The 26,700-nt window shown below is 54.1% G+C and overlaps 1 protein-coding gene and 1 long non-coding RNA gene across 3 annotated transcripts in view; both read right to left on the bottom strand.

The window, feature by feature from the left end:
• ELL (elongation factor for RNA polymerase II) overlaps positions 1-26,700 on the bottom strand; it is a 78,262-nt gene that overhangs the window by 20,040 nt on the left and 31,522 nt on the right. For both annotated transcript variants that reach the window (XM_081496293.1, XM_081496291.1), the window contains 3 exons: positions 9,281-9,328; positions 2,334-2,455; positions 1,773-1,936 (listed from right to left, as the gene is read on the bottom strand). In XM_081496293.1, the coding sequence (XP_081352419.1) occupies positions 1,773-1,936; positions 2,334-2,455; positions 9,281-9,328 (334 nt within the window). The remainder of the gene's footprint in view (positions 1-1,772; positions 1,937-2,333; positions 2,456-9,280; positions 9,329-26,700) is intronic.
• Positions 10,704-26,480, bottom strand: LOC145508821 (uncharacterized). Its single transcript, XR_014055613.1, has 2 exons — positions 14,816-26,480; positions 10,704-12,536 (listed from the first exon to the last, which is right to left on the bottom strand). It is a non-coding gene; the product is annotated as an uncharacterized LOC145508821 (long non-coding RNA).

Below are 26,700 nucleotides of genomic sequence, written 5' to 3'. Positions count from 1 at the left end.
CCAGTAAGAGTGCCACCTGCTGGCCACAAGCAGATCAACGGGCACTTGCGGGGTCCCCAGTCTCAGAAGTGGGCTTAGAGCCTTATTAACTAACTTCATCAAAACCCCTGGCCCATATGGGGAAGGGGGCTGATGTTTAAAAGGGAGTCTCAGAACTGCCAGAAGGAGCACCCCCAGAGCCTGCAGTTCACAGCTCTATGCTGGTCCCCTAGGTCCTGCCATTCTCTTTTATGACAAAGAAGAAAATAAAAGTGTCAGGGTCACTTGGGCAGACCTGGCTGTGCTTGGAGCCCCAGGGGCCACAGGCCTATCTCCCACACTCCTGGCGCAAACAGAGAAGTGCGAGGGGATCCTCCATGGAGCCCCCAGGAGTGCTCTCGAGGGAGGGGGCTTCCACCCAAAGTCACTAACTCCACCTTGAATGAAGCCCCTGCCACCGCAGGAAGGAGGACCTCTGAGTGAAGTCAGTGCAGGTCTTAAATCCTTGGGCCACAAACCTCTCCACGACAACTGTTTTTTGCACGAATCCCTCAACTCTGACTTGTCAAATGAACACAAGAAGGAGTGCTTTTAGAACCTGCAGGGCCAGACTTCATCCCCAGAGAACCCTGATGACATGGGGTGAGGGAGAGGACTGACACAGCCAGGACTGCTCGTCTGTGGCTTCTGAGGCCAGAGAACACAAACTAATGCAAAAGCCTTCACTGTATCCTAAGTGGAATAGTAAGATACATTCTGGCTGAAAGACCCACCCAAAACTTATTCAAATGTGTACAAATGTCCATATTCGCATCTTAAGGCAGGAGCAGGCAGCTGCAGCCCTTTGGGATTCTGGCCAGCACCTCCTGGGCAGCTGACAGCCCAGGGCCCAGGCTCCCTGGCCACACACTGCCATGTCCACCAAGGCCCCAGGCTGACAGGCAGGACCAGCACCATCTGGGGTTTCATTCAGGGCCAACCCCACTGCTAAGCAAGGGAGACTGCGTGCTCTTTGGAGCAATGTGAAAGACTTTTTTTTAAAGAAGAAAAAACTTCAAAAGCCATCAAGGTCCTCCTTTGCTTTGTGCCTCTCTCAGGCCTTTCTTGCCTGACAATGAATTCACCAGACTCTCTTAACTCCATCTACATTCAGAGATGGGAAGACTGAGGCAGCATGATGGAGCTTTCTAAATAAACAGTACAAACAGTACTTCTCTTCGCACTTGGTGACACGTGGTCAGTGTCTCAATTTCACTGAAATTGTTTCCAAGCAGATGCTGAGTGGGTGGAGGGTCCTAGGCAACAGGGATCAACGCATTTCCTTCCAGGTCTCCACCCCATCCATGGTCCCTTGCTGGCCCCAACACAGCAGCAGGCTGCCCGCCGCAGAGTGCATCTTGCCATCTGCATTGTGCCCTGGCCAGGGCAGCCATAGGAAGGAGACACCTGGGCCGGTGAGGGCAGGGGTGGCCACTGAAGGACAGGCTGAAGCTCTGGCTTCATGCACGGTAAGAGTCAGAAGTACCTGAGGCTAGAGCCTGGGGAAGGGGCCCTGGGATTCAGAATTCCTGGAACTCTCAGGCCCTTTAGTCCATCCTGGATTCAGAACGCAGTGGACACCACCCAAGAAGGACCTTCTGTCCTGACCCAACACTGACCCAGCTTCCCTGGCCTCTGTCAGTCCATCACTCCTGTTCCTGCTCCTGATGGGCCCTGAGACTCCCCAGCTCTCCTGACAGCTGCCCAGCAGGCACAAGACCCCCACAGGTGAAGCCCCGGACCCCGATCCTCACCCAGGTAACGGCCTCCGGCCTTGATGACGATGGCACCTCGACTCCGCGTCTCCTCCTCAGCCTGCGCCAGGCTCTGCCGTGCCTTCTGGTAGGAGTCGTCGGTGGCGCACACTGTGATTTTGTCCTGGATGCTGCCCAGGCAGTCCAGGTGGACATCCCCATGGCTGCAAGACAAGAGGCCAGAAGGTGAGATGAGCTCCTGGGATGACCGGGAGGTGGCCTCAGGGCCTACACAGACCCCTGCCCCTGACACTTCAGGCTAGGAAATGGGGTCTGGTGCTGACTTGGGCAACAGGGTTTCTCCAAGGCACATCTTGACCTGAAAGAGAACCCAGGTTCCCAGGCAAGAGGGGGCACGCCAGGACCCACACCTGCACCCTGGACACACTTTAAGAAGCCAGGACAGCGCATCTGAGAAGGAGAGCTGGGGCTGGAGGTGGTGGGTAAACATCCGCATGGCAGGCCAGGGCGGGGGACGCCACGGCGGGGGTCGCCACGGCAGGGGTCAAGGGAAGCAGGCTTGGCCATCGTGAGAGCTAGGGCAGTCTGGGCAGGGCTCACCTGGAGACGTACTGCTGGATGCAGTCGAAGCTCCCCTGGGGGCTGTCACGGCCGATATTGGAGAGGTAGAAGGAGAATGTCCGTGCCTCCGTGGGGCAGTCAGGTTGGGGGATGCAGATGTGCTGCATGGAGAGGGGGGGTGTCACTGGGGGCCCACAGGCAGGGCCAGCACGCGATCCTGGCCCATCCCTGGCAATGTGTGAGTACATCCCCTTGAAACACACCTTTGTCTCCCTGTCAGTGACAGACCAGCCTATTACCATGGCCGGGCTGCTGGTGGGTCCTGGGTCCCCACACAGCAGCGCGGGGGGGGGGGGGGGGGGTGGTTTCCCGTGTGGGCAGCAATGGCACTGTGGGCTAAGGAGCACGAGCTCTCAGGGCACCAGAGGCAGGGGCCCACTCCAATCTGGGCCACGACTCAGTGCCCCCACCAACCTGGGCAGACCGGGCTTGAGACAACCCATAAAGCTAAAATGGGGCAAGACAGGTGGGCATCAGCAGTGGGCTGGGCATGCTTGGCCGAGATACTCTGGTGCACACTTCCCCTTCTCCCACGTGGCAAGGACCTCTCCACCTCCCCTAGGCCAGACCCACCCTCCACCTGGGTGTCTGGGAAGAAGGCAGGCCCACAGGCACGGGGCCCGAGGGCCTCACAGATGGGCAGCACTTGCCCCAGTCGACCATGACATGGGATGTGTGCACCATGGTTTACCTAACTGTGATTGCAGACAAGCACCGCTGTAGCCTAAAGCCTAACTAGGTAAAGCCACAGCTGCCAGAGAGGAAAGACAGACGGCCTGGCCGGCAGGCAGACAGATGCCACTAGTCCTGGCTGAGGTGCAGGGCTCAGTGCAAGGCAGGAAACCCAGAGGCTGCTTCATTCCAGGCCGACCCTCTGGTCCCCTGCCCATCCTGGGTGACAGCCAGCAGCTGCTGAGAAACACAGACAGGAAAACCTCACGCTCCAGCTGCCAGCCCCTGGGCAGGCCTGGGAAGGGCCTCCAGAGCCCTGTCACTAGAGGAGACCAGCCTTAAAGTCTTCCCTGGGCTGGAGCACCAGGGCTTGTCACAGTTAGGGAGACACACCAGGAGTCACAAATGGTCAACAAGAAGGGGCAGCACTAGGGTGAAAGAGGCAGCAGGCTGTCCCTGGGCTGTCGTGCCGCCTCAGCAAGCCGAGCTGAGGACGTCTCCGCGGAGGTGATGTGAGGACACCAACATGCCCCGTCAGCGCTGGCCAGCACGCGACACTGGGCTGAAGGCCTCCTGCCCCATGCCCGGCTGTTACACGCGAACGCAGCCAGCTCGGCCTGTCTGAGTCGACTCTGTGTGATCAAGGACATGAAGCTCTGGCTGCAGCGAGAGAAGCAGCTCCCCCGCCCCAGTCCTCGGTGGGGTGTGGAGACCCTCGAGGGAAGCTGGGAGAGCATGCAGCCCAGGATTGGCTCCAAATGCTGCAGAACCCCCGCCATGCACAGCCAGTCTCTGCTCCAAGGAGAGGCTCCCTCCTCACACAGGGAGAGCCAAGGCATCACAGAGCGGCTTCCAGGCCCAGCCGCTCAGGACAGGAAGAGTCTGGCCTGGGGGAGAGTGGCAGTCTGCGGCAGCTGTCCAGGGACTGCAGATGACCTTGGGCTGATGACCATGCCGTCCCCCAGCTCCCCGCCCCAGGAAGAGTGCTGCCCAGGAGAAGGGCCGCCCTGCTGGCCCCGCCTCGCCCAGCTGGTGTCTGTCCAGCACTCTCTCCTGGCCCTCCAGCATCTTCCTGTGGATGCAGCAGCTGGTGGAGGGCCCAGTCAGGACATGCAGCCAGTGGCAGGTGAGACCAGCAGGGCAACAATGCCAGGTCAGCCCTGGCCAGCCACACAGACCCTAATCTCAACACACACACGTTTCTTTAAGGGTCAAAAAGGGGACGAAGCAGCTCACACTGGCAAGTGTGTTTATTTAAAGAAAATAAACCTGGACTGCATGCTATCACTCACCTTCGGCAGGAAAACACCTATGTGTATACACACACACACACAAACACGCACACTGGAGTTCACATGCAGCATCGCACTGTCCAGCACTGGCAGCCACCCTGCACTGTCCGCACACACTCCAGTGCAGATGTGACTTTTGTTCTCCATTACGGAAGTAACTGGACACCCAGCGCCCAGACGCTTGTGAGGGTCACTGCGCGAGAGGCCCCCACAAGTACCACAGGCAGGTACACACTGACACAGTTACCCAGAATGTGGTGGGAAGACTGCACCATGATGTCAACAAAATCAAAAGTGCTTCTGACGGAGCCTGAGCCCTGACACACGTGGCCCCTCCCCGCGCCGGACCCTGAGACTCTCCCTCACCACGTGCTGGCTCTGGTGGAGACCCAGCCTCCCCTGGCGACGTCTTCCCATCTCCATCTGCTCAGAGGGCAGCGGCTGCCGTGACTGCCTGCCACAGCCCTCGTCGGGGAGAGGAAAGCAGAGGGGTACAGCCTGAGCCCCAACACCACCGTGCTCCTCTCTGGGCAGGGGCGTGGGGAACCATTCCCTGTGACCCTTTAGCCCAGTGAGGACCTTTTCCATACAGGTATGTATCGTCCCTTTCAAAATCCTCGAATGGGGGGCACAGCCCAGAGCCCAGAGGAGGGTCTGTGCAGCCACTGGGGCAGCAAGACAGCGGGAGGGGAAGGCCTGCTTGGAGCCTGACTCAGCAGTCCTGAAGCCCCAGCTCTCTGGCACCAAGAGCACACGGAATCCTCTGGTTAACAGGCTGTTATGACGCTGGTTAATGGCTACCAGTCACTGGGAACCAGTGAGGGAAATCAGCCTATTGGGCACAAATGGCCCAGGATGCTTGGCTTTCTCTGTGATGGCAGAGAGCTCGACACGTGTTCTGAAACTCGGCCTCCGCATCGCAGTCTTCTGGACCAAGTCTTGGCTCCCCTAGGGGCCATCGCGGGGCCCTCAGCTGGCCTGAGCAGGGTAGGTTTAGTGCATCTGATGTCAGCCCCAACTTCTGGTATGAGGAGGCAGAGGGAGGTGCCACAGACTTGTGGATGTGCCTGAGTGCGAAGATGCACAGGCAGACCTGGACCTGCAAACAGCCTTGTCCCATCCCAGATGACCCGAGGGGCTGACATCCAATCCTGAGGCCCGAGAAGGGGTGCTGGTTCCGCTGTGGGTAGATCAAGTCCCTGCTGGAGCCCTTAAGTCAAGCCCCTTTGAAATTCATCCCAAGTCAGGCTGGCAGCCCTAACCCCATACACGTGGGGCCTGATCTGTCTGCAGTGCAAGAGGGGGCTTCAGAGAGACAAAGGAAGCCCTGAGCAGGGTGTGGGCATGAAGCAACAGTGGGGGAAGCACTTGGTATCCTTGCCAGGAGAGAGCAAGACGAAACAGGGGCACACAGGAACCAAACACTGCCTAGCCAGACTCTGGCCAGAGGGTTTTCAGGGAACACTTGCTTTATTATTTTTATTTTCAGGGAACCCTCAGCATAAAATATATTTTGGATCAAGAGTTACTACCGCACGGCTGCACGGTCAGGAAGATCCTCTGGAGGAGGAAATGGCAACCCACTCCATGATTCTTGCCCAGGAAATCCCCCTGACAGAAAAGCTGCCAGGCTACAGCCCTGGGGGTCCCACAGCGTCAGACACAAGTGACCACATGCCCTGAATGGCTGAAGAGGACTTCCAAGAGCAGAGCAGCCTCTTCTGCCCACTGGAAGGCCCTCGCTTCCTCAACCCCAAACCCCAGGTGCCTTCTGAGCACCTACTCCTTTCTGAGACAGCTGTCCCCTCACACTGTGGACACGGAAGAGGGAGCGCACACTGCCCCCCGTCCACCACTTCCCAGGCTTTCCAAGTCGTTCCCGCCACGGAGCAACCAGCAGCCCTGGGCTCAATCTCGGCCCCGGCCCTAAGGACTCCCATAGAGTCGGCTCCTGGACTGCAGACAGACACTGGTCAAGGCCTCTGACAAGGGCCTTCAAACCTCGTTCTAGAAACTGCCTTTGGGTTCCCGCTGCAGCACATAGAAATGCCTTACCCAGCCCTGGACACCAATCCCACCTCCCTTTCTCTCTTCATTAGCTGAAGAGTTCTGGGGTGGGGCCAGCCAGTGAGGGGCTTTTCTCTTCCCCTTGGGAGGCTGATGCTTCACCAGCTGTCAGGAATTGAGAGCTCAGAAGTGAGCCCTGATGGCAGAGGGGCCCAGGTCAGCCACCCCAGTGTCTGTGAGAGAGCAGAGAACACACACACACGGACACGGCAGATGGAACAAAGGGGAGCGTTTTGCTTCAGCGATGATGCCCCAATGCTGGACGTGCTACAGGCTGCCATATGGTCACCCCCAGGAACCAGCCAACTCCAGGGCCTGGCCACACCCCACCATGGCCAGACCTCGTGGCACTCCCTGCACTGGTGGGAAGCAGCCGGGCCGGACCTGGGGGACACCGAGACCCTGTGCCAGCTGGGCTGCATTCACATCAGGGGGGACAAGCACCCGGAACCGAGGGCGTGTGTTCCGGGCTGCAGGGAGACTCTGGCTCTCCTTGGGCCAGGGTTTATTTTGTTGGCTGCGCGGGGTCTCACAGGCCCAGCTGCGGCACCTGGGGTCTCTGATATGCGCTGCAGCAGGTGGGATCTTCACTTGCGACATGCAAACTCTCAGCTGAGGCATGTGGGATATAGTTCCCTGACCAGGGATGGAACCCAGGGCCCCTGTACTGGGAGTGCAGAGTCTCAGCCACTGGGCCACCAGGAGGTCCCCCTCCTAAGGCCATGTGAACCTGCATCCAGCCCTTAGGTGCACGGCCCCTCTCCTGGGCAGGGAGGCCAGCAGACAGAGGGAGATGACCTGGCCAAGGTGCAAATAGGGTCTCAATCTTTAGTCCGCCAAGCTTCAGGGGCCTCTTAGAAGCAGGCCCTGTCAGCCTACCCGGGGTCCAGAACATGGGAGTCAGCACAGGCACCAGGAGTGCTGAACGAGCTGGGCCAACTCTACCTGCCCGCCTCCTGCTCTGTTTCCAACCTCGAGGCTGAAGGATACAACCAGGAGAATTGGGAGCAGAGAGTAAGGGCCTTGCCTCCTCCTACCACTGCTCCGAGTGACCATGCAGTTGCGCCTTACCACAGCAACATCTGCTGTGCACCTGGCCCCAAGCCAGGCCTCTCACACCTGGCAGGGAGGAATGGTCATGTTCTATCAATACCTAGGAGAAGGACAAGGTCCAGAGGTCTCGAGGGGCAGACCTAGCACCTGGTCCTTCACAGCAAACTGGGAAAGAACAGCAACCGCTTGCCACACGGCCTCCCCCAGTCCTCACACGGTCCCACACAGGGAAGAGTCTCTTAGTGGAGACTCACGGCCTGGCTTACTCCTGGCTGCAGCACACAGCCTCCACACCCTCAGAACCTTCTAGGAAGTCCATTATACATGAGGATGCCCAGAAGGAAAAAAATGTGGGCAAAGCATAATTCTCAACTCAGAGGCAGCGACCCTTATCTTGAATGGATGTGGCTCTTAAGTTCGGCACAGGGATTTGGGCGACACAGTGTAAAGCCCAGGAGACCCTCACAGCGCTTCTATGAGCATCCAAGTGGCGTCTTGCTGACTAGAAAGCATTGCTCGTGGATAAAAGAACAGCAATCTGTACCCTGGCTTCCTCATCTTCCCACAGCTGCTGAGGGCACAATGTGACCACGGGCCACAAGAGGGCGCCACCGGGCAAATCTGGCAGCAAGCCGAGGCCAGCCCTGCCCCCTGGGGAAACATCTCACGGGAAGATAAAGTAGAGGTAGGTGGCCAGGGCCAAAGAAGGTATGGAAGCCCCAGAGAAGGCATGGGGCAGGGGGTGTGCCCTGGGGCCTTTAAGGGCATCTCACGGACCTTGACTGGTCTTGGTGGGATGGTGCCCCCTGGCCGGGCCACAGCCCCTAGTGACTCCATGAAAGGTAACCTGGGTGTGCTGTGCAGCTACTCCAGATGTGGTGAATCCATGACCAGGTCTGGGCAGGCCTCATACAATTAGTGGAAGGCCTTAAGAAGGAAACTGAGGCTTCCCTGATGAGGAAGAAGCTCGCCCAGGAAATGCAGGGCCAGCTCCTGCTTGCCCCACGGAATTCAGACTCATCAGCCCTGCAACCCCGTGAGTCAATATCTTGCAATATATCTCTTAGTATCACTGAATCTGCACCTGCAGACATGTATCTCCTCAAGGCTCCATCTCTCTGGAGCACCCTGCCTGGGGCGAAACCTACAGATCTCCCTGATTCTGTAAGAAGCCAGCAGGCTGTCAGGTGGAAACTGACTTAGACACGTGTGGCAACTCTTCAGATTTTAAAGAAAAGAAAAAAAAGACTTGCAATAAAGACTGGGAAAAAACTAAAGTGTTCCAAAGCATCTTTAGTGGGTGGATGATATGGGGGTCCTAGGACCTAGGTGGCAAGGATTATGGACAACTCGCCCTTTCTCCTATTCCTCAATTTTTCATAAGATGGTCATTTATTATCAAATATCTTTCACAAAAAAACTGGAGTATTGAGTTTCTATACTTCCCGGTACTAAAAAGTTAAATACTTGTGGTCCTAGGTCCACCAACAGAGAGAAGTGCCCCGCCCTTGGGGGCAGGCACACGTCCAGGTTCACTTGGGCTCTGGGGGCATAGTTTCCAATCAGCACAAAGATCAAGTCAGAACAGGAGTTTGGCAACGACAGGAAGTGGGAAACTCAGGAACTGCTGGACAGAAGAGCTGCCTTCAGCCCACAGATGGCCTGCTGCTGTGGCCCCAGCCATGGGGCCAGCCTGTAGACGACCAGAGGCTGACCTTGGCTCAGCAGAGGGCCCTGCCTGGCACAGAGGGGGATGGGGCCAAAACACTGCTCCCAGCGGGCTGCTGTGCCCAGCAAGCCACAATTCTAAATAAGTATGATTAAGACCAAAAAAAGACTCACCCCTTGACTTCCCTGAAATCGGATCGAAGGTCTCAGTGAAACAGAATCCTGCAAAAAAGCAAAACAGGAAAATGTCAATGAAGCTATCTGGAACATGTTTATGTATGGCTGAGTCCCTTCACTGTCCACCTGAAATTACCACAACATTGTTAATTGGCTAAATAAAAAGTTTAAAGTCTGAAAAGAAAAAAAGATATCTGGAAATCCAAAGACTCACTTCCCAGTCGTACAAGGAGCAGGATAAAGACAGTGTTTTCAGGAGGGGTGAAAAGAATAAACTACACATGTTGAAAATTACAGGAAAAGTCGCCAGAGCAGGGATTTGAAGGATCGGTAAGAGCTCCTCAGATGGCCCAGGGCCAGGGTTGAAGGTACATGAGAGGCAATGTGCAGCCCTTCACCATCCTCCCACAAACCAGCATGAGCCCAGGCCATCCTGCCTCAGAGACAACCCATGCGGAGCAGAACTGCGCAAGATGAGCACCACCAGCCAGGAGGCAGGCTGATGAGGCGATGCCCCGCACCTGAACGGCCTGACAGGACACAGCCCAGCGCCTGCCCAGCTCCTGCCCAGCTCCCACATCACAGCTTCAGAGCAGCTCGTCCCTGTACTTGGGGCGGCGGAATTTCCAAATGTCACAGGAAAAAAATACACCAAAAAACTACTAATTTAAGCTTTAGCTATTCGGAGATCAGCCTTCTGGTGGAATTTTAGAAAGAACATGGATCCAGATGGAGGGTCACACTTCTCTTTCTCATTTATCCCGGGCCCTTGGCACCCATTTTCTGTGTAGCAGACCTCACCCCACAGGGTGGTGCTGGTTCGTCACGACGACCCTCTCCCCTCCATCCTCAAACCCACAGGACCCACATCAGCCTCTGGGCCTGTGGTTTTCCTCAGCTTTCCTCCACATGGCAGCCCAGATCTTGGGCTCGCCCATCTCCAACAGAGCCCACCTCTCAGGGCTCCGCCCCAGCACCCCCTAGCTCCCCCACCCGGAGCCCAGGTCCAGTCTGCTCTGCACCCAGAATGTCAGACCGGCCGCAGGCCCTGGGTGGGTGGAGTAGCTGCACACACGCGGGGAGAAGCAACCCATGGGCGGGCTGGCCTCTAAGTGCCTGTGACCCTGTCAGATCGCCGGGCAGGGCTGTCCACATGTGAGGGAGACAGCTCTCAGCCAACTTGGACCACGGGGGCCACACACTCACCCCGCTCGGCTTACAGGGGCCTGCCCTTCAGCCAAGAGTCTCCAAGGACTTCACTCACACACCTGGAGCAGACCTGAGCGGTCACAGCAAGCTCCGGCACTCACCTTCATGGAATCAGACACGCCAAAAGCCAGCCACATTTTTTTTTTAATTTGAGAAAGACTGAAAACATTCTTTTTAATTTTTTTTTAAATCTGAGAAAGAATGTTAAGGATTTATTTTATTTTTTGGACCTTAGTCCCTGGCCCATGCCCCCTACAGTGAGGATCAAACCCATGCACTGTGCACCGGAAGATGGAGTCTTAACCACTGGACCACTGGGGAAGTCCCCACCCCACACTTTGAAAGCACATCACGCCTCACTGCCAGGTGGGCAGATACAGGATGTCCTCCAGCCCCTGCAGGTGCAAGGGCTACTGCGTTGCTGAGACAGGGGCCAGGCTCCCTTCACGGCAGGCTTGAGACCAGATGACTTGCCCCCTAAACCATGATCAGACTGCTGCCTGGAATGCAGTTCACAGAATTAGAGGAGCAGCACCAGGGGGCCCCGTCTAGCTGGGCCCTTGGAGATGCAACATTTAAGCAGCCTTTGCTTGAAACCAGGTTAAAGACAGAGGCCCGAAAGAAGATCTGCAGGTGGCCAGCAAGCTCGGGAGAAGCCATTTCTCAGCAGCGCGGCACAGACCACACAGGTGCCTACTGGGATGGCTGAAAGAAGAAAGGTGACACCTCGGAACCCGCATCCCTCGCCGGGGGGGGGGGGGGGGGGCATACGAGGCCCTGGAGAAAAGCCCAGCAGCTGTTTAATATCAATATCAATTAGTTTGGCTGTGTCAGGTCCTAGCTGCAGCACACAGGATCTTCGCTGTAGTGCACAGACTCTCTAGCTGTGGTACATGGGCTCAGAATTTGTGACACACAGGCTTAGTTGTTCCACAGCATGTGGAATCTTAGTTCCCTGACCAGGGATTGAATCCACATCCCCTGCATAGTAAGGCAGATTCTTAACCACTGAGCCACCAGGGAAGTCCCCTGGCGGTTTCTTAAAAGGGTAAACACGGTTATCATGCAACCCACCAATTCCAATTCCTAGGGATATACCTAAGAGAAATGAAAACATAGGAATGCACAAAAACATACATAAATGTGCACAGCAGAAATACTCTTTACTTCCCTGGTGGCTCAGCAGTAAAGAATCCACCAGCCAATGCAGGAGACACAGGTTCGATCCCTGGGTCGGGAAGGTCCCCTGGAGAAGAAAATGGCAACCCACTCCAGTATTCTTGCCTGGGAAACCCCATGGACAGAAAAGCCTGGCGGGCTACAGTCCATGAAGTGGCAGAGTCGGACAGGACTTAGTGACTAAACAACAACATTCAAAAAATAGACAACAACCCAAATGTCCATCCATTGGTAGAGAAACAAAATACTACCTAGAAATAAAAAGAAATGAACTCCCCAATTGACATGACATGGACAAACCTTAAAGCCACCAGCTAAATGAGAGAAGCCCAATATACAACACCATACAATGACTCCACCTATATAAATTTCAGAAAAGGCCAAACTGATGAGAGAGCAGAACTGTGAGTGCCTGGAAGTGGGGAGTGGCTGCAGATGGGCTAGAGGGAACTGCTCGGGTGGAATATTAACTCTGACTCTACACCTAAAATGGGCATAAGGTCTATGGGTTGTAAATGACCCCTAGAGCACTCCGAAGACTCATGTGGGCTTTGAGGAATGTCCCCTGAACATACAGAGAATGACTGAATAGGCAGGGGGGAGACTCTTGTCTGTTAACTAGTTTCAGTCAATAGTGATGTAAAGTGAATGGAAGGGAGACAGCAGGACATGTAAGAGGGCAGCAAAGACAGCACCAAAGCACAGCTGTGTGCCCACCACTCTTAAAGAGCTCTCTACTGCCATCACCTGACCCTGAAAGCCAAGAAGGCAGGGTGCTCTTGTTGGGGAACAGCAGGTGTAAACTTGGAGCAGAGACATGGGGTGCCACAGAAGCAAAGGGCTTGCAGCACTCGGTTCTCACGCCCTCAGCCCAGAGCCCTCCATGCAGAACTCAGCGCGGGGCTCACGGCAGCACGCCCAGTCATTCACCAAGCACACTGCAAATAAGCTTTTATACTGTAGGGAAGTTGGCCAAAGCTAAAAGCTCAAGCTCAAAGGACCGCGATGCCAAGAGGGCTGGTGTCCAGTGTGTGTCCCCATGTCGCCTGACTTTCATCACAGAACCAGGCTCTGGGCCACACGGGTTCTCGTAGTGTCTCCCCCCACCAGCAGGAGGACCAGGCCAGGTCATTCCTGTCAACAACAGAGCCACTCACTCATACCATCATGCATACACAAACACACCCACGAGTGACCCCCCACACACACACACCACCTGTCTATAGCCATTAGCAAAAAAGACACCACGCGGAAGCCTAAATTACACCAGCCCCTGAACCAGGCAGAGGACAGGAGCCCCATTTGGAAGATTTTAGAACAAGAGGAGGAGTCGATAACACTTGGTCAATGACTGACCAAGTGTATTCTTTTCTTTTTCCTCCCTTTTTTTTTGGCCGTGCCCCAAGGCTTGTGGGATCCTAGCTCCCTGACCGAAGATGGAAGCGTGACGTTTTCACTTCACGACCACTCGACCACCAGGGAATTCCCCTGAGGTATGCGCTTGTCTGTCTGTTCGCTGACTGACTGATCGGCTGCAGCTGGAGGCCTGCAGGATCTCAGTTCTCCCATCGGGGGCTGCAGCTGGGCCCTCAGCAGGGGAAGCGTGGCGTTCAAACCACTGGTCCACCAGGGCATTCCCTCTCCTGAGGTGCCTTCTGATGGCCCTCAGCCCTTGCCGCTCAACAGCAGTCAAAAAGACATCTGCTGGCACCAGAGGGTCCACCCTCAGCCATCTGGGTTAACGCCGCTGGCTGTGGCTGTCGCCGATGGGTTCTCCTCAGTCTTGGGGGCGATAGCCTTGACCTTCTGTGTAGACCTTTCCACCTGGGGTGCCTGTAAGTAAGCTGCCTGCTCACCACTGTGCTCCCCCAACCAGGTTTCCAGGAGGAAGCGCTGGTGCTGGCCGGGGCGCCTCTCCAAGGGCTGTAGGAGTCTCTGCTTTTGGAGTGTCCTTCGCACCACCTGTCACAGACTCTCAAGCTTGGAGGCCCAAGGACATTTTAATGAAGCACAACAAAATTAAAATTGTTACAAGAAAAGAGAATTTTCTGAAGAGTTCTAAAATGTACTAAAATTACTTGTGTGTCTTCAACATCGACCAAAGTGGCCTTTGGCACATACTGTTTTGTTGTGAAGATGGGGATCTGTTTTAGATCAAAGTAAGGTTTCTCCTTTCTTTTCTTAATATTTATTTATTGGTTGCACCAGGTCTTCGCTGCAGCACTCAGGATTTTCAATCTTTGCTGTGGCATGTGACACATCATGTTCCCTGACCAGGGATTGAACCCAGGTCCCCTGCACTGGGAGCACAGTCTTAGCCGCTGGACCACCAGGGAAGTTCCAGGCTTTTATTTTTTCAAACGAAAGTTTACAGATATTTACTGTGAAGAAAATACACTTAATCTGAATGATTCAAAGTGCATCCAGCCCTATTACCTCCAAGAACCTGCTGGGAGGAAGCTGGTTGCGTGGTAACTTGCCAGCTTTCTCCCTTCCCTCTGAGTCACGTTCAAAGTGGGGCAGGCAGGCTAAGGGGAACCCCAAGTCCCATGGGCCCCTCTGCCATATGGGTCGGTCACACTGTCAGGGGGGCTCCCAGCCCCCAGGAACGTCCCCCGCTGTTACACCAGGCAGGGCAGGACCACGTGGGTTTCTTCCTGCTCCAACCAACAAGCTGCCGTAGAGGCTGATGGGGACTCTCACTGGGGAGGTTGCTGAGTGTCCACTGGGTATACTCAGGACACAAACTCCACCCATCACAGGCCTGGGCCTGACGCCAGTGGTTGGCCAGTGGGAGCAGGAGTGGCTGCAGGTCTGCTTGTACTGGGCGCAGGTCTGATGCTGGCTGTTCCCGAAGGCTCTGGAAACACCTGGGTAGAGCAGCCTCAAGACCCCAGGCCAACAACTTCCAAACTCCTACAGGCAGGACACACTGAAAGCCAAAGACCTAGGATCCCTGAGAAACAGGCCCCCTGCACTTCCCTTGACTTAAGCCTCCATGGCTGGTGAAGGCTCAGGCCCCCAGAACCATCCTGAGTGAGGGGAACCACGGAACCAGGGCACATGGCTCCCGGGAGCACGTCCTGCGGGCCCCAGGCTGAGAGCTGCATTTTAGGCTTGTTATTGCCTAACTCTATCACAAACCTCAAGTATCAGAAAAAGTCAAAGGACTTGCCCAAACCCACACAGGGCCAGGAGCCAACTTCACCTGCCACCTCCAAGGTTTTCTGCAGGGATGGTACACACACTCGCAGCCTCCTTTTCTCAGAGGAGGACTTGGAAGCAGACCCTAGGAGGACACAGCTGCAGTCACCTCCAACCTTTTATCTGGAGATTTCTGTGTTTAGGTCAGTGACGCACTCCAAGGGGCAGGCCTTCCACTCCAGCGAGGCCATGATGGGCCACCCAAGCCCAGGAGATATTCACTGGATGGATGGAAGAGCAAACAGACAGACAGCAGTTCTGCTGAATCGTCTCGGCTTCTTCCCAAGTAGGCACCCATGTCAGGGCCAGACAAGCCATCTACTGTTGACAACTAGGGTGCTGGACAGAACACACAACCATGCTCTCAAAGTGAACATGGGCAGCACAGGCCAGAAATGCCTGCAAGAAGGGAAAGGGCCAAGGAAGCCTTTTGAGGCTGCTGGGCTCACTGCCTAGAGAAGCCTCTGGACCGTGGGCTGGAAATCTGACGGAACCGGAGGTGCGGGCAGAGGCCCATAAAGGAGAGATGATGCAGAGACTTCTCCTGGCACCAGCACGGGGCCTTGAGCTGCTGCAGAGGAAGGCTTCAGGACTCTCCCTGAGATGGGGCCCCAAGCCTGGGGGGCAGGAGATGCCATCCACAGCCAGCCCAGAGGAGTCTTCTCTGCAGCCCGTTCAGCAGTGGAGCTAAATGAGCCCTCATTTAAGGGTTTCTCTCATTCCTCTTGCTAAGGAATTTCAAAAGCAAGCTTCCCCAAGATCAGCTGATCCACTGCTAACCAAACTGCCTGTCAGCAGCCAGAACTGTCAGGCTCTAAGAAAAGACGGCAAAATCCAGCACACGATCCCATGGACTCTACAACACTCAGTACCCCAAACCAAAAGCCTTCAGACGTGGGAAGCTGTAGAAAAATGTGACCCTTAACCCAAGAGAACATCAGTCAATGGAAACAGACCCAGAAAGGACAGAGAAGATGGCATTATCAGACAAGGGTTTCACTTTAGAGCAACTATTCTAAATTTAAAACGCTCGCGAGCTTAAAAGGAAACTTGAACTGATGCAAAGAAGAATCCGAAGTATGAGGAGAGTCACACAGAACTTCCTGAGCTGAGACATGCAGTATCCTGAAGTACTGAGTGGGATTAGACACTGTAGAAGAAAAGGTTAGTGAATCTGATGACAAGGCAACAGAAATGTATCCAAAATGAATCACACAGGAAAAAATCTATTAAGAAAAGGAACAAAGCCTTGGTGAACTGCTGGACAGTACTAAGAAATCCATTATGCATGTAACTGGAATCCCAAGGGCACGGTATCCAAAGAAATAATGGCCTCAAACCTCCAAATGTGACAAACCCATAGATGTAAAAAACTCCAGCAGGAAAAGAACCACATGACAACACATCTTGCAAATTAGTGCAGCAGTTGACTGAGGTACCCCAATCGGAGAAGCTAAGATAAAATTCACGAGGTCAGATGTCAGAAACAAGCTCAGAGACCACAGAAGACATCTGCAAACTATGGAGGAAAGAAGACCGCCAGCCTGACACCCCATATACAGTGGGAAGAGAAGGTAACGTCAAGATTTGTTCAGACAAAGGGGGAAAGAATCTGCTTGCAGCACTTCTGCATTATGAGGAGGATTCTGGAAGCTCTCTAGGAAGAATGGAGAGTGACAGCAGATGGGCAGGCAGATCTGCACAGAGGATGAAGAAGGCTGGGTTATGGTGAATATGTATGAACATGAAAGACTTCTTTCTCATAATGCTCCTGTGAAAGACACGGCAGGTTTGGGTGTAAACGACAATACCGACGTGCGGATCGGCACGGGCAGCGCTGAACAGGTGGCAACCAGGCGCAAGGATGGGGGGGGGATGGCAGCAGACTGTCCCAGGGTCCTGACTCTGTCTGACCCAGGGCAGGAGGTTAACTGGAGGGCGTGGTCTCCATGTACCAGAGCTGACCCTGATCTTCCTGCACCTCGGCTCTGGGGGTGCAGAGCAGACGGACCCGAATATTTGCCTGCTGTACACGCTGAATGAGACACTTCCGGCCTGACTGGATCATTTTCCTGTTCCTGCGCTCAAGGGGTACTGCCCAAGCCTTGAGGCTAAGGGCACAGTGCACATGGTGTAAGGGGACACAGCTGAGACACTGAGCTGGACCACAAGCAGCAAGGGTGGCAAAGACTGCGGCCACAGGTGAGAAGGCATGGTGTAGAGCACAGCTGCGATGTGAGGGGGACAGGGTGCCCCTGGGCTCATGCCCCCGAGAAGGTAAATGTCTCATCAGGCTCTTCTGAGGACGCAGGCAGAGCCTGCCTCAGTGATGTATTTATAGCAGCATCGGGGTCACCTTCCAGACCCAGCCAGCCTGGCCTGGCCCCCCGGAGCCAGGACCCCCAGGGGCACACAGGCTCACCAGGCAAACATGGCCCTTTCCTTCCTGGCTGCAGGGGCTGACAGCGCACAGGGTCAGTGACACACTGCCTGTTCGCGTGCCCCGCCACCCTGTCACCTCCCCTACAGGTCTGTGGACCAGGACTGCTCACTTCCCTGTCTCCTTGGGGGCAGCTTTCGGGTCAGCCCCAGACTGTGATCAGCAAGCGGGCAAGTAATGTAATTCCTGTGACACCCCCGCCCAGGCTCAACACTGCCCATCTCCACGCCTCTCACTCTCGGTACTTGCATGGGCTATGCCTCAGGCTGGCAGCATTACACGCGACATACGGAGTCTCCTCAGACCCTCTGAGGGCTCACACCACTCACCGCAGGCTCACAGGTCACACACCCCTCCGGGGCCAAGCTGTCCAATGTGGCACCACCTGAGCAGCAGGTGCCGACCCCCACACTGGCCCTGTCAGCACCCCAAGTGGCAGGACACCATTTCCCATTAGCAGTGCAGGGGGGATGAAACCAGGAGCTTCTCGGGGCCAGTGGCACTCCGAGTGCCAAGGTGTGGCTGAGAGCCAGGGCTAAGTTGGGAGGCCTGGCAGGGGTGAGCAGTGGGAAGGCCTCCACCAGCAGGGCAGGGGGTGTCTACACCCTGAGGTCACTCGGCACTCAGGCCACGACCTGGATGAAGAAACCCATGTAATAAAGATGTTGATGGATGTAAAAAAATACGGGTGGGCAGAGGACAGTGCCAGGCGGGGAACAGGTGGGCCCGGGGCGGGGGGGGTGCGGGCAGGGAGGCATCAACACTGGCCTTAGACTCCTCTTGCCTAAGATGGGGCAAGGAGAGGGTGAAGAGGAACTTTATGGCCGAAATCCCCTCCTCTCCCCATGAAGAATGCTTCGAGGGTGAAGCAACAGGAAGTGGCTTACGAAATCCACCTCCAGGTCTAGTGCCCAGTTTGCAGGAAGTGCCATGGGTAAGGCATCCAGTTACACTTGCGGGTCTCACTGGGTGCTTCTGCCCCAGGGACACTGGCCATGTCCAGAGACATGTTTGGATGTCACCACTTGGTTGTGGGGCGTTGCTCCTAGCATCTGACAGAAGACCCTGCCCAAAAGACTAGAGTGCACAGGGCGGCCCTGCCACAGAGTTACCGAGCCCCAGATGCCAGTGGAGCCAAGGCCGAGAAGCCCCGAGCTAGCCAGGTGGAAAGCAACGAGGACAGCGACTGGCAGAGCGGAACGTGGGAAATTCCATGGGACCAATGAACTAGTTTCTTCAACAGATGAGTGCCTCCAGGGAAAGAAGAACAGAGTGCTCTAAATCACCACAGACTTGACGTGACTGTCCCCAGCGGCTCTGTGTGGACACGACTTGAACTAGTCCCAGAAAGGGTGCTCTCAGGGGCGATATCTAAAACACTCATGTCTGTATCTCTCGATAGTCAACATAGTGACCGAAAAAAGCCACAGGTGAAATGAAAAGACACCTGGGATTGTTCTAAAGATCTTCTATCAAAACCAAAGAAACCCAAAATGGGGAGACGAGGAGGGCACCGGGCCAAGCTGAGAGCAGACAGGTCAAAGCTCAGAGGATGAGACTGAATCTCAGCCAGGGGGCAGTTGTTCCTCTCAGCTCTGTCCCATCAACCCAAGAACACCCCCAGGCAAGAGGTTTACCGTAAGAAGGGCATACGTACAAGACCCGCCCCCACTCCCTCACCGGTACACAGAGCAGACCGGGGCAGGGTCACGTTTGTGAGCACAGACCAGCGTGTCCTCAGGGAGAAAGGGGGCGAGGCGGAAGGACCGTTGCAGTCAGGGCAGATCTCGACCCAGCGACAGGATGCTCAGCGCTGACTGAGCGTGGGGAGCGGGACCCAACACCGCCCTCCCGGTCCTCCACTGCCCACTGGGGGGTGGCAATCGTGCCCAGGCTGCACCGTCCCTGTGGCCTGAGGCCCTCGTAACTCAGAGGTGACTGCACAAAGTGAGGAAGGTGAAGGCTTCTGCCTCTCCTTGAAGAGTTTGTCTTTCCAATTCTATGAAGCACAGAAGAAGTCCATGGGCTGATTCTTCGGAGCTGGGATACCCCTTCCCCTGAGCAGTGTGTGGCCAGCAAAGGGGGAGGTTAAGTCTTGAGACAAGGCCTGGCTGCTAACCTCCTGGCAACTGCCCACCACCCCACACACCCATTTCCAGTAAAGCAGAGAAGATTGGGAAACGCCTCAGGAATCCTTCCTGCGGCTTCCTGGCAGGTTCCAGGGGGATGGCAAGGCCGTGCAGAGTTTAGACTGTGGCGTCAGGGACCAAGAGGGGGGCCTTTCTGTGAACCACAGGCAGGAAGAAAGGCTGGGGGTGCAGCCCCAGCTCAGTGCAGTGGGCGAGGCCAGCCCAGGGCCAGGCTGGGAAACCTGAGTGGACACACTGAGATTCTACCCTTCCTGGCTGAGGGCAGAGATCAAGGGCGTGGCAGGCCAGCACCAGGGCTCACAGCAGCTCCTCCCTTTAGCTGGGAGGGCACGACATTCATCATTAAGTGAAGGGACACCTAAGGCAAGAAAAAAGGGATTCTGGCCGGGAGCCAGGTGTAAATCAGGACCCATGTTGGGCGCCAGCAAACAAATATTTGTGTCAAAATATGTGTCACCAAAGTACACAGAAAGCTTAGGGAAAAAAATTTTAAGATTAAGGATTAGAAAAACAGAAGTAAATCACCTATAACTGGCCCTGACACCCCGCCGTCCATTTCTGTTTTGCTCTTCTTGGGTCAGGAAAAACACAGCCAGCACTGGACGGTCCACCTTCCTTTCTGCAGGAATTTCCACGGGCCCACCTGGACTCTAACTCTCCCCTCACCCCCAGCAACCTCCCATCTGTGTCCTGGCCCTACGGGTGCATCTTTTCTACATGGTCACATAAATGGGATCATACTGTATCAGCTTTTCTGTGGCTATGGAACAAGTCACAGCAAACGTGGTGGTTTAAACCAACAGAAACGCGTTTATCCCCTGGGTCTTGGAGGCTGAAGTCAGGGTGCCACGGGCAGGGCTGCACTCCCGCTGAGCGCCCCAGAGGGAGCCTTCCCTGACTCCTCCGACTCGGACAGCCCCAGGCATCCGTGGCTTCTGGACACACCACTCCAATCTCTGTCTCTGAGGGTCACATCACCTTTTCTTCTGACTGCTTTAAATCTCTCTCTGCTCTCAAAAGATCACATGTAGGGCCCAAGAATCCTGGATAATCCCATCTCTGAACGCTTAACTTAAAAATTTTTTCCTGGCTTTTTTTGTTGTTTAAACATAGTTTTACATATATCATATATTTTTTAACTTTGAAGACAGGAGGAGAAGGGGACGACAGAGGATGAGATGGTTAGATGGCATCAGTTAGATGGCATGAGTTTGGGTGGATTCCGGGAGTTGGTGATGGACAGGGAGGCCTGGCGTGCTGCGGTTCACGGGGTCGAAAAGAGTCGGATACGACTGAGCAACTGAACTTAACTGAAAGCTCTTTATAGAAAGAATTTGACCAAACTCTACGAGATAGTGGAGAACAGAGGAGCCTGGCAGGCTGCAGTCTGTGGGGTCCCAAAGAGTCGGACACAACGACTGAACAACACAACAAATTGAATGAGAGTCTTTAAATTCAACAGTGCTTTACAATTTTCAAAAGTTTCATATACATGATTTCATATAATCCCATAACAACCCTTTTTGTAAAATCCCCTATTCCTAACTGCCCCTCCTCCTTCTCTCTCCTTACTGGTAACCACTAGTGTGCTCTCTTTAACTGTGAATCAGCTAAAGAATCCTTAACATTTTCTCATCTGCAAAGTCCTTTTTTTCATGTAAGACCAAATTCACAGGTTCCAGGGGTTAAGACTTGGACATCTACTGGGGGTCCTTATGCAGCTCACTTTACGCTAAAGCCTTTGACTGTGTGGATCACAACAAACTGCGGAAAATTCTTCAAGAGATGGGAATACCACACAACCTTACCTGCCTCCTGAGAAATCAGTATGCAGGTCAAGGAGGAACAGTTAGAAACAAACATGGAACAATGGACTGGTTCCAAATTGGGAAAGGAGTACGTCAATGCTGTATATTTCACCCTGATTATTTAACTTAAATGCAGAGTACATCATGCTGGATGAAGCATAAGCTGGAATCAAGATTGAGAGGAGAAATATCAGTAACCTCAGATATGCAAATGACATCACCCTTATGGCAGAAAAGAGAAGAGGAACTAAAGAGCCTCTTCATGAAGATGAAAGAGGGTGGAAAAGCTGGCTTAAAACTCAATATTCAAAAAACGAAGATCATGGCATCCGGTCCCATCACTTCAGGGCAAATAGATGGGGAAACAATGGAAACAGTGACAGACTTTATTTTCTTGGGCTCCAAAATCACTGCTGATGGTGAATGCAGCCATGAAATTAAAAGACGCTTGCTCCTTAGAAGAAAAGCTATGACAAACCTAGATGGTGTTTTAAAAAAGCAGAGACATTACTTTGCCAACAAAGGTCTGTCTGGTCAGAGGCATGGTTTTTCCAGTAGTCATGTATGGATGTGAGAGCTGGACTATGAAGAAAGCTGAGTGCCGAAGAATTGATGCTTTTGAACTGTGGTGTTGGAGAAGACTCTTGAGAGTCCCTTGGACTGCAAGGAGATCAAACCAGTCAATCCTAAAGGAAATCAACCCTGAATATTCATTGGAAGGACTGATACTGAAGCTCCAATTCTTTGGCCACCTGATGCGAAGAATTGACTCCTTGAAAAGACCCTGATGCTGGGAAAGATTGAAGGCAGGAAGAGAAGGCAACAACAAAGGATGAGAGGATCAGATGGCATCACTGACACAACGGACATGAGTTTGAGCAAACTCTGAGAGATGGTGAAGGACAGGGAAGCCTGGCATGCTGCAGTCCATGGGGTGGCAAAGAGTTGGACATGACTGAGAGACTGAACAACAATACACGCAGTCGACCACAGAATACTTAGCATAAGGCGTTGGAGATTTACCCATGCTGTTATCATTGGAACTTTTTACTGCTTAGTATTAACCCACCATATTATACTACAGTCTGTTCACCCATTTGTAGACTAACGGACACTGGGGTCATTTCCGCCTTGGGGAACTAATGAATCAACTACTATAAACATTCACATGCAGGTTTCTGTGCAGACAGGAGTTTTCATTTCACCTGATGAACAGCCAGAAGCATAGGCTGGATCTTAATGGCAAGTGTGTGTTTAACTTCATGAGACTGCCAGATGGCCTTCTGGGTGGTTGTTCATTTTGCATCCCACCCGCAAGGAAGGCTAGTTCCACTTGCTCCCCATCCATGTCAGGATTTAATGTTGTCAGGTTTTCTACCTGAGCCATTCTTCTAGCTGTGAAGTGGTATCCCGTGGTTTCAACTTGCATTTCCCTAATGACTAATGACGTGAAGAACGTTCTCATGGACAAATCTGCCATTCCCACATCTTTATGGAGAAGCTATACAATCTCCAACGCATTTTTAAAAAACTGGGTCAACTTTTCACTACTGCATTTTGAGAGTTCTTCATATATTCTAGATACTAGAGCTTTAGCAGATGACTTTTACAAAGATTTTTCTCCCGGTCTGCGGCTTTTCCTTTTGTTCTCTCAGCAATGCCCTTCAAAGAGCAATTATAAACTCTGATAAAGGGGCACTTGACAAGTTTTTTGCTCCATGGCTCACACACCAATAAATGCAACAAGTCTAGGCCTAGGCCATGTGGAACCAAGACCCCGCCTCTGCCAGGTTTCCTGTGTCCCCTGTGTGTCAGCCCAAACAACTGCCCCAGGTGCCCAAAGCAGTGACCCTATAGATGGCTAAGTCGCACCATAGGGGCTGTTGAGACACCGGGAGGGCAAAAGGAACCACAGGGCAGCAGCACCTGACAAGTGCTCTACTTGGATATGGGTGCGTGGGAGGCATCTGAAGCCTGACTGGAGGTGGGATGCATGGACTCGCTGGGCACAGGCTCTTCATGGAAATCACAGCCAAAATGAACACGATGACTTGTGGTATCAAGAACAGCCAACCTCCATCAGGAAACTCATTCTCATCTTCAACTACTCACAGATATCAGGGTTCTTGTTATGCCTGAGGAAAACGAAGTACAGAGCGGGGACTGGGCTGTTGGAGGTCCCAGGGCAGGGCTGGGGTCCCCACTTCACCAGGAGAGCTGATCCCAATCTCAAAGGAAGACCAGTCATGGGCCCTGACACAGTTCATTAGATCGTATCCCAATTCTACAATTTATCCCAACTCTTTGTGAAGCACACATGATGTAACAGGATGAAACAAACATTTGCTAAACAATGAATTCTTCACATTAAAGTGTTTCTAGGGCTTTCTGGTGGCCCAGTGGTTAAGAACCCACTTGCAACACAAGGTATATGGGTTCAATCCCTGGTTCCGGGAATATCCCACACGCCATGGGGAACGAAGCCCGTGATCCCCTACTACGAAGCCCATGTGCAGCAACTCCTGCAGCTCTCTCACTCAGAGCCTGCACTTCACGACAGGAGAAGCCCGTGTGCCACAGCCAGAGCAGCCCCCATTCGCTGCACCTGGAGAAAAGCAATGAAGACCCAGTGCAGCCAGTAACAAATAAACAGAAATAAACATGTATTTTTAAGTGGTTCTATTCCACTGAGCCCTGTTCCATCCACGGCTGCTGGCAGCACATCCCAGGCCTGGCTCCAGGGAAGTGTGGCTGCTATGAGCCACCAACCCCTGCCACCACTCTGAGCTCTGCAACCCATGCCTGCCCCAGGCCCTCTTTTCAACACCTTTGCCTCATTACTATTTCATCTTTCCCATCTGCCTTTCCTCAAATAGAAAAATCAAGACGCCGCCCATGTCAGTACCTGCTGCACACCCCCAGCACATGCAGCCCGCAGCACTGGGCACGGGCTGTGGAGGGGCCAGGTCCACATGCTGGACGCGGTCCCTGGTCCCCATGGTAGTGCAGATGGCCAAACCGCGGGTCTCATCTCCTCTGCTACCCTGGCCCTGTGTGGACGGAGCAAGCTGCGCATGGAGCAGCACCAAGTCTTGGGGCTTGCAGCCCGGGCCCTTGTTCTGCCCCAGGGACCTGAGGCCCCTCCCTCCCAGCAGAGGCCCACCTCAGAGTGGGTCCTTGGACTCATCCCACTCTCTTTCTGGGAGCCCCCAATGAGGCTAATGGGAGCACTGGGGAAATGGACAAGTAGGCAGGAAAGTACACAGAAGGCTCTGCACCAATGTGCTTCTGATGTGCCTCGCCAGGAGCCTAAGTGCTGAGTGGGCTTTTCTTCTTTAAAAACTGTACTTGTTTTTTTAAAATTTTTGGCTATGAGGGGTCTTCCTTGCTGCAAGCAGGCTTTCTCTAGCTGCAGTGAGTGGGGGCTTCTCTGGCTGTGGAGCACAGGCTCTGGGCAGGTGGGCTTCAATAGCTGTGGCACATGGGTTCTAGGCGGGTGGGCTTCAATAGTCGTGGTGTACAGGCTTAGTGGTGTTCAGTCTGTGGAGTCTTCCCACACCAGGGATCGAACCCGTGTCCCCTGCATTGGCAGGAGGATTCTCAACCAGGGGACCACCAAGCAAGTCCTGTTTTTCCTTTTTAATTGCTCACTAAAACTCATCAACAGGCCCTGAGCTTGGTATCAAACTTCATTCTGCCCAAACCTGTCTTTCGCCCACAGTCTAGGGGCAGCATGACAGAAGAAACACAGACACATCCCCGCCCAGACAGCAGTGACTAGGATGGAATCTTCCAGCAGAGGAAGCTGAGGGCCTGACCTAGATGGCCCAGGCCCTCTGGGGGCGCAGCCCAGGATGTGGGCTGCCCGGATGCTCTGCATCTCAGCACAGGGCTCAGCTCAAGTTTCTCCCTTCTCATCTTCTGCAAAGAGCCACAGATCCATCCCAGGAGATGTGGGCACAAGTCACAGAAAAACAAAAACTGTGGCTGAGAACTCAGGCTTCTCTTCCCTTTAGTATGAGCTCCTCTCACCTCACCCCACGGCCTCCAGCTGGTGCCTATAGCAGGGTCACTCTCTTGCATCCACTTTTAACATACACACACACACAGAGTGACTCAGGAGCTACTTGGTCCGGGAACTGCATTCCCAGCCTAGCTCACTCAGCAACAGCCCCACGAGGTTCCCTTGGACATGCTCCAAGTTTACGCACCTCTGCACCCCACCAGCCTCTGACCAGCCCCAGGCATCAGCTCCAGGCCACGTTCAACGTGCTCCGCCACCTCCACGTTACTGTAGTGCTGTACTGCGCTTCGTTGTCTCTTTTGTGACCCCATGGACTATAGCCTGCCAGGCTCCTCTGTTCAGGTTCATGGAATTTTCCAGGCAAGAATACTGGAGTGCCTTGCCATTTCCTTCTCCAGGAGATCTTTCAGACTCAGGGTTTGAACCAGTGTCTCTTTCGTCTCCTGCACTGGCAGGCAGGTTCTTCCACTGCCCTACCTGGGAAGCCACCGCTCCGTTGGAATAAATCTTAACTGCTCAGGAACAGAGAAGGCCCCACCATGCAGACCCTGCCTTGAACACCCCACCGCTCACCAGCTGGGGACCCCAGAAAGGGGGACTGCCTCTGAGCAGAGCCAACTCTGGACCAGCTGGGCTGTGAAGGCTGCCTCCCCCACAAGGTCAGGTCAGAGACGTGGCCTTGGACCACAGGCTGAGACACCCCTCCTGGGGGCTCCAGAAACATCCCGGAGGCATGGAGAAATGGCTGGACAAGTCAGCCTCCCCAGAGAGCTGGGTAACCTCTCACTTTCAAGTAGTTCTGATATTTTGAGCCAGAAGATGCCAAAAGTCTCAAAGAGCCATCAAAATCTGGGAGAAGGGACTTCCCTGGTGGTTCAGTGGCTAACACTCCGAGCTCCCAATGCAGGGGAGCCCCAGATTCGGTCCCTGGTCAGGGAACTAGATCCCACGTGTGGCCATAAGAGTTTGCATGTAGCAACTAAGACCCAGCACAACCATCTATTTATATACACCCACAAACATTTAATGTGGGAGAAAAGATGGTCAAGGGCTCAGGACCCTCCCACAGGTCCCTTGGTCACTGGTGCGCTTCCATGGCACAGAAAGCGGGCACTGATTGGGCGCAGGGCTCAGCCTGGCCAGTTTTCAAATGCATGGGGCAGGGGAGAGCAGAACAAACGTGACCAACAGGTGGAAGGCAGCAGTGTCTCAGAAAGATGGCCCGGCTGAGTTCAGTCCATGCTCTTTCTCCTCCTGGAGGAGCACGAGGGTGCCGTGCACAGAGCTGGGCTGGGGAGCACCCTCCAATTTGGGACAGTGCTTGGAGCAGCCAGGTGGCAGGCTCAGACATGGGTCCCCAGTTACTAGCTACCTGTCCCAACATAGTCCTCACCCTCACAGGG

Source organism: Giraffa tippelskirchi, chromosome 6 (assembly GCF_054371585.1).
Source record: "Giraffa tippelskirchi isolate mGirTip1 chromosome 6, T2T-mGirTip1v1.2.pri, whole genome shotgun sequence".
NCBI classification, from domain to species: domain Eukaryota; kingdom Metazoa; phylum Chordata; class Mammalia; order Artiodactyla; family Giraffidae; genus Giraffa; species Giraffa tippelskirchi.
The sequence above is the reverse complement of the archived record's forward strand: the minus strand, read 5'-3'. Positions and strand labels throughout refer to the sequence as shown.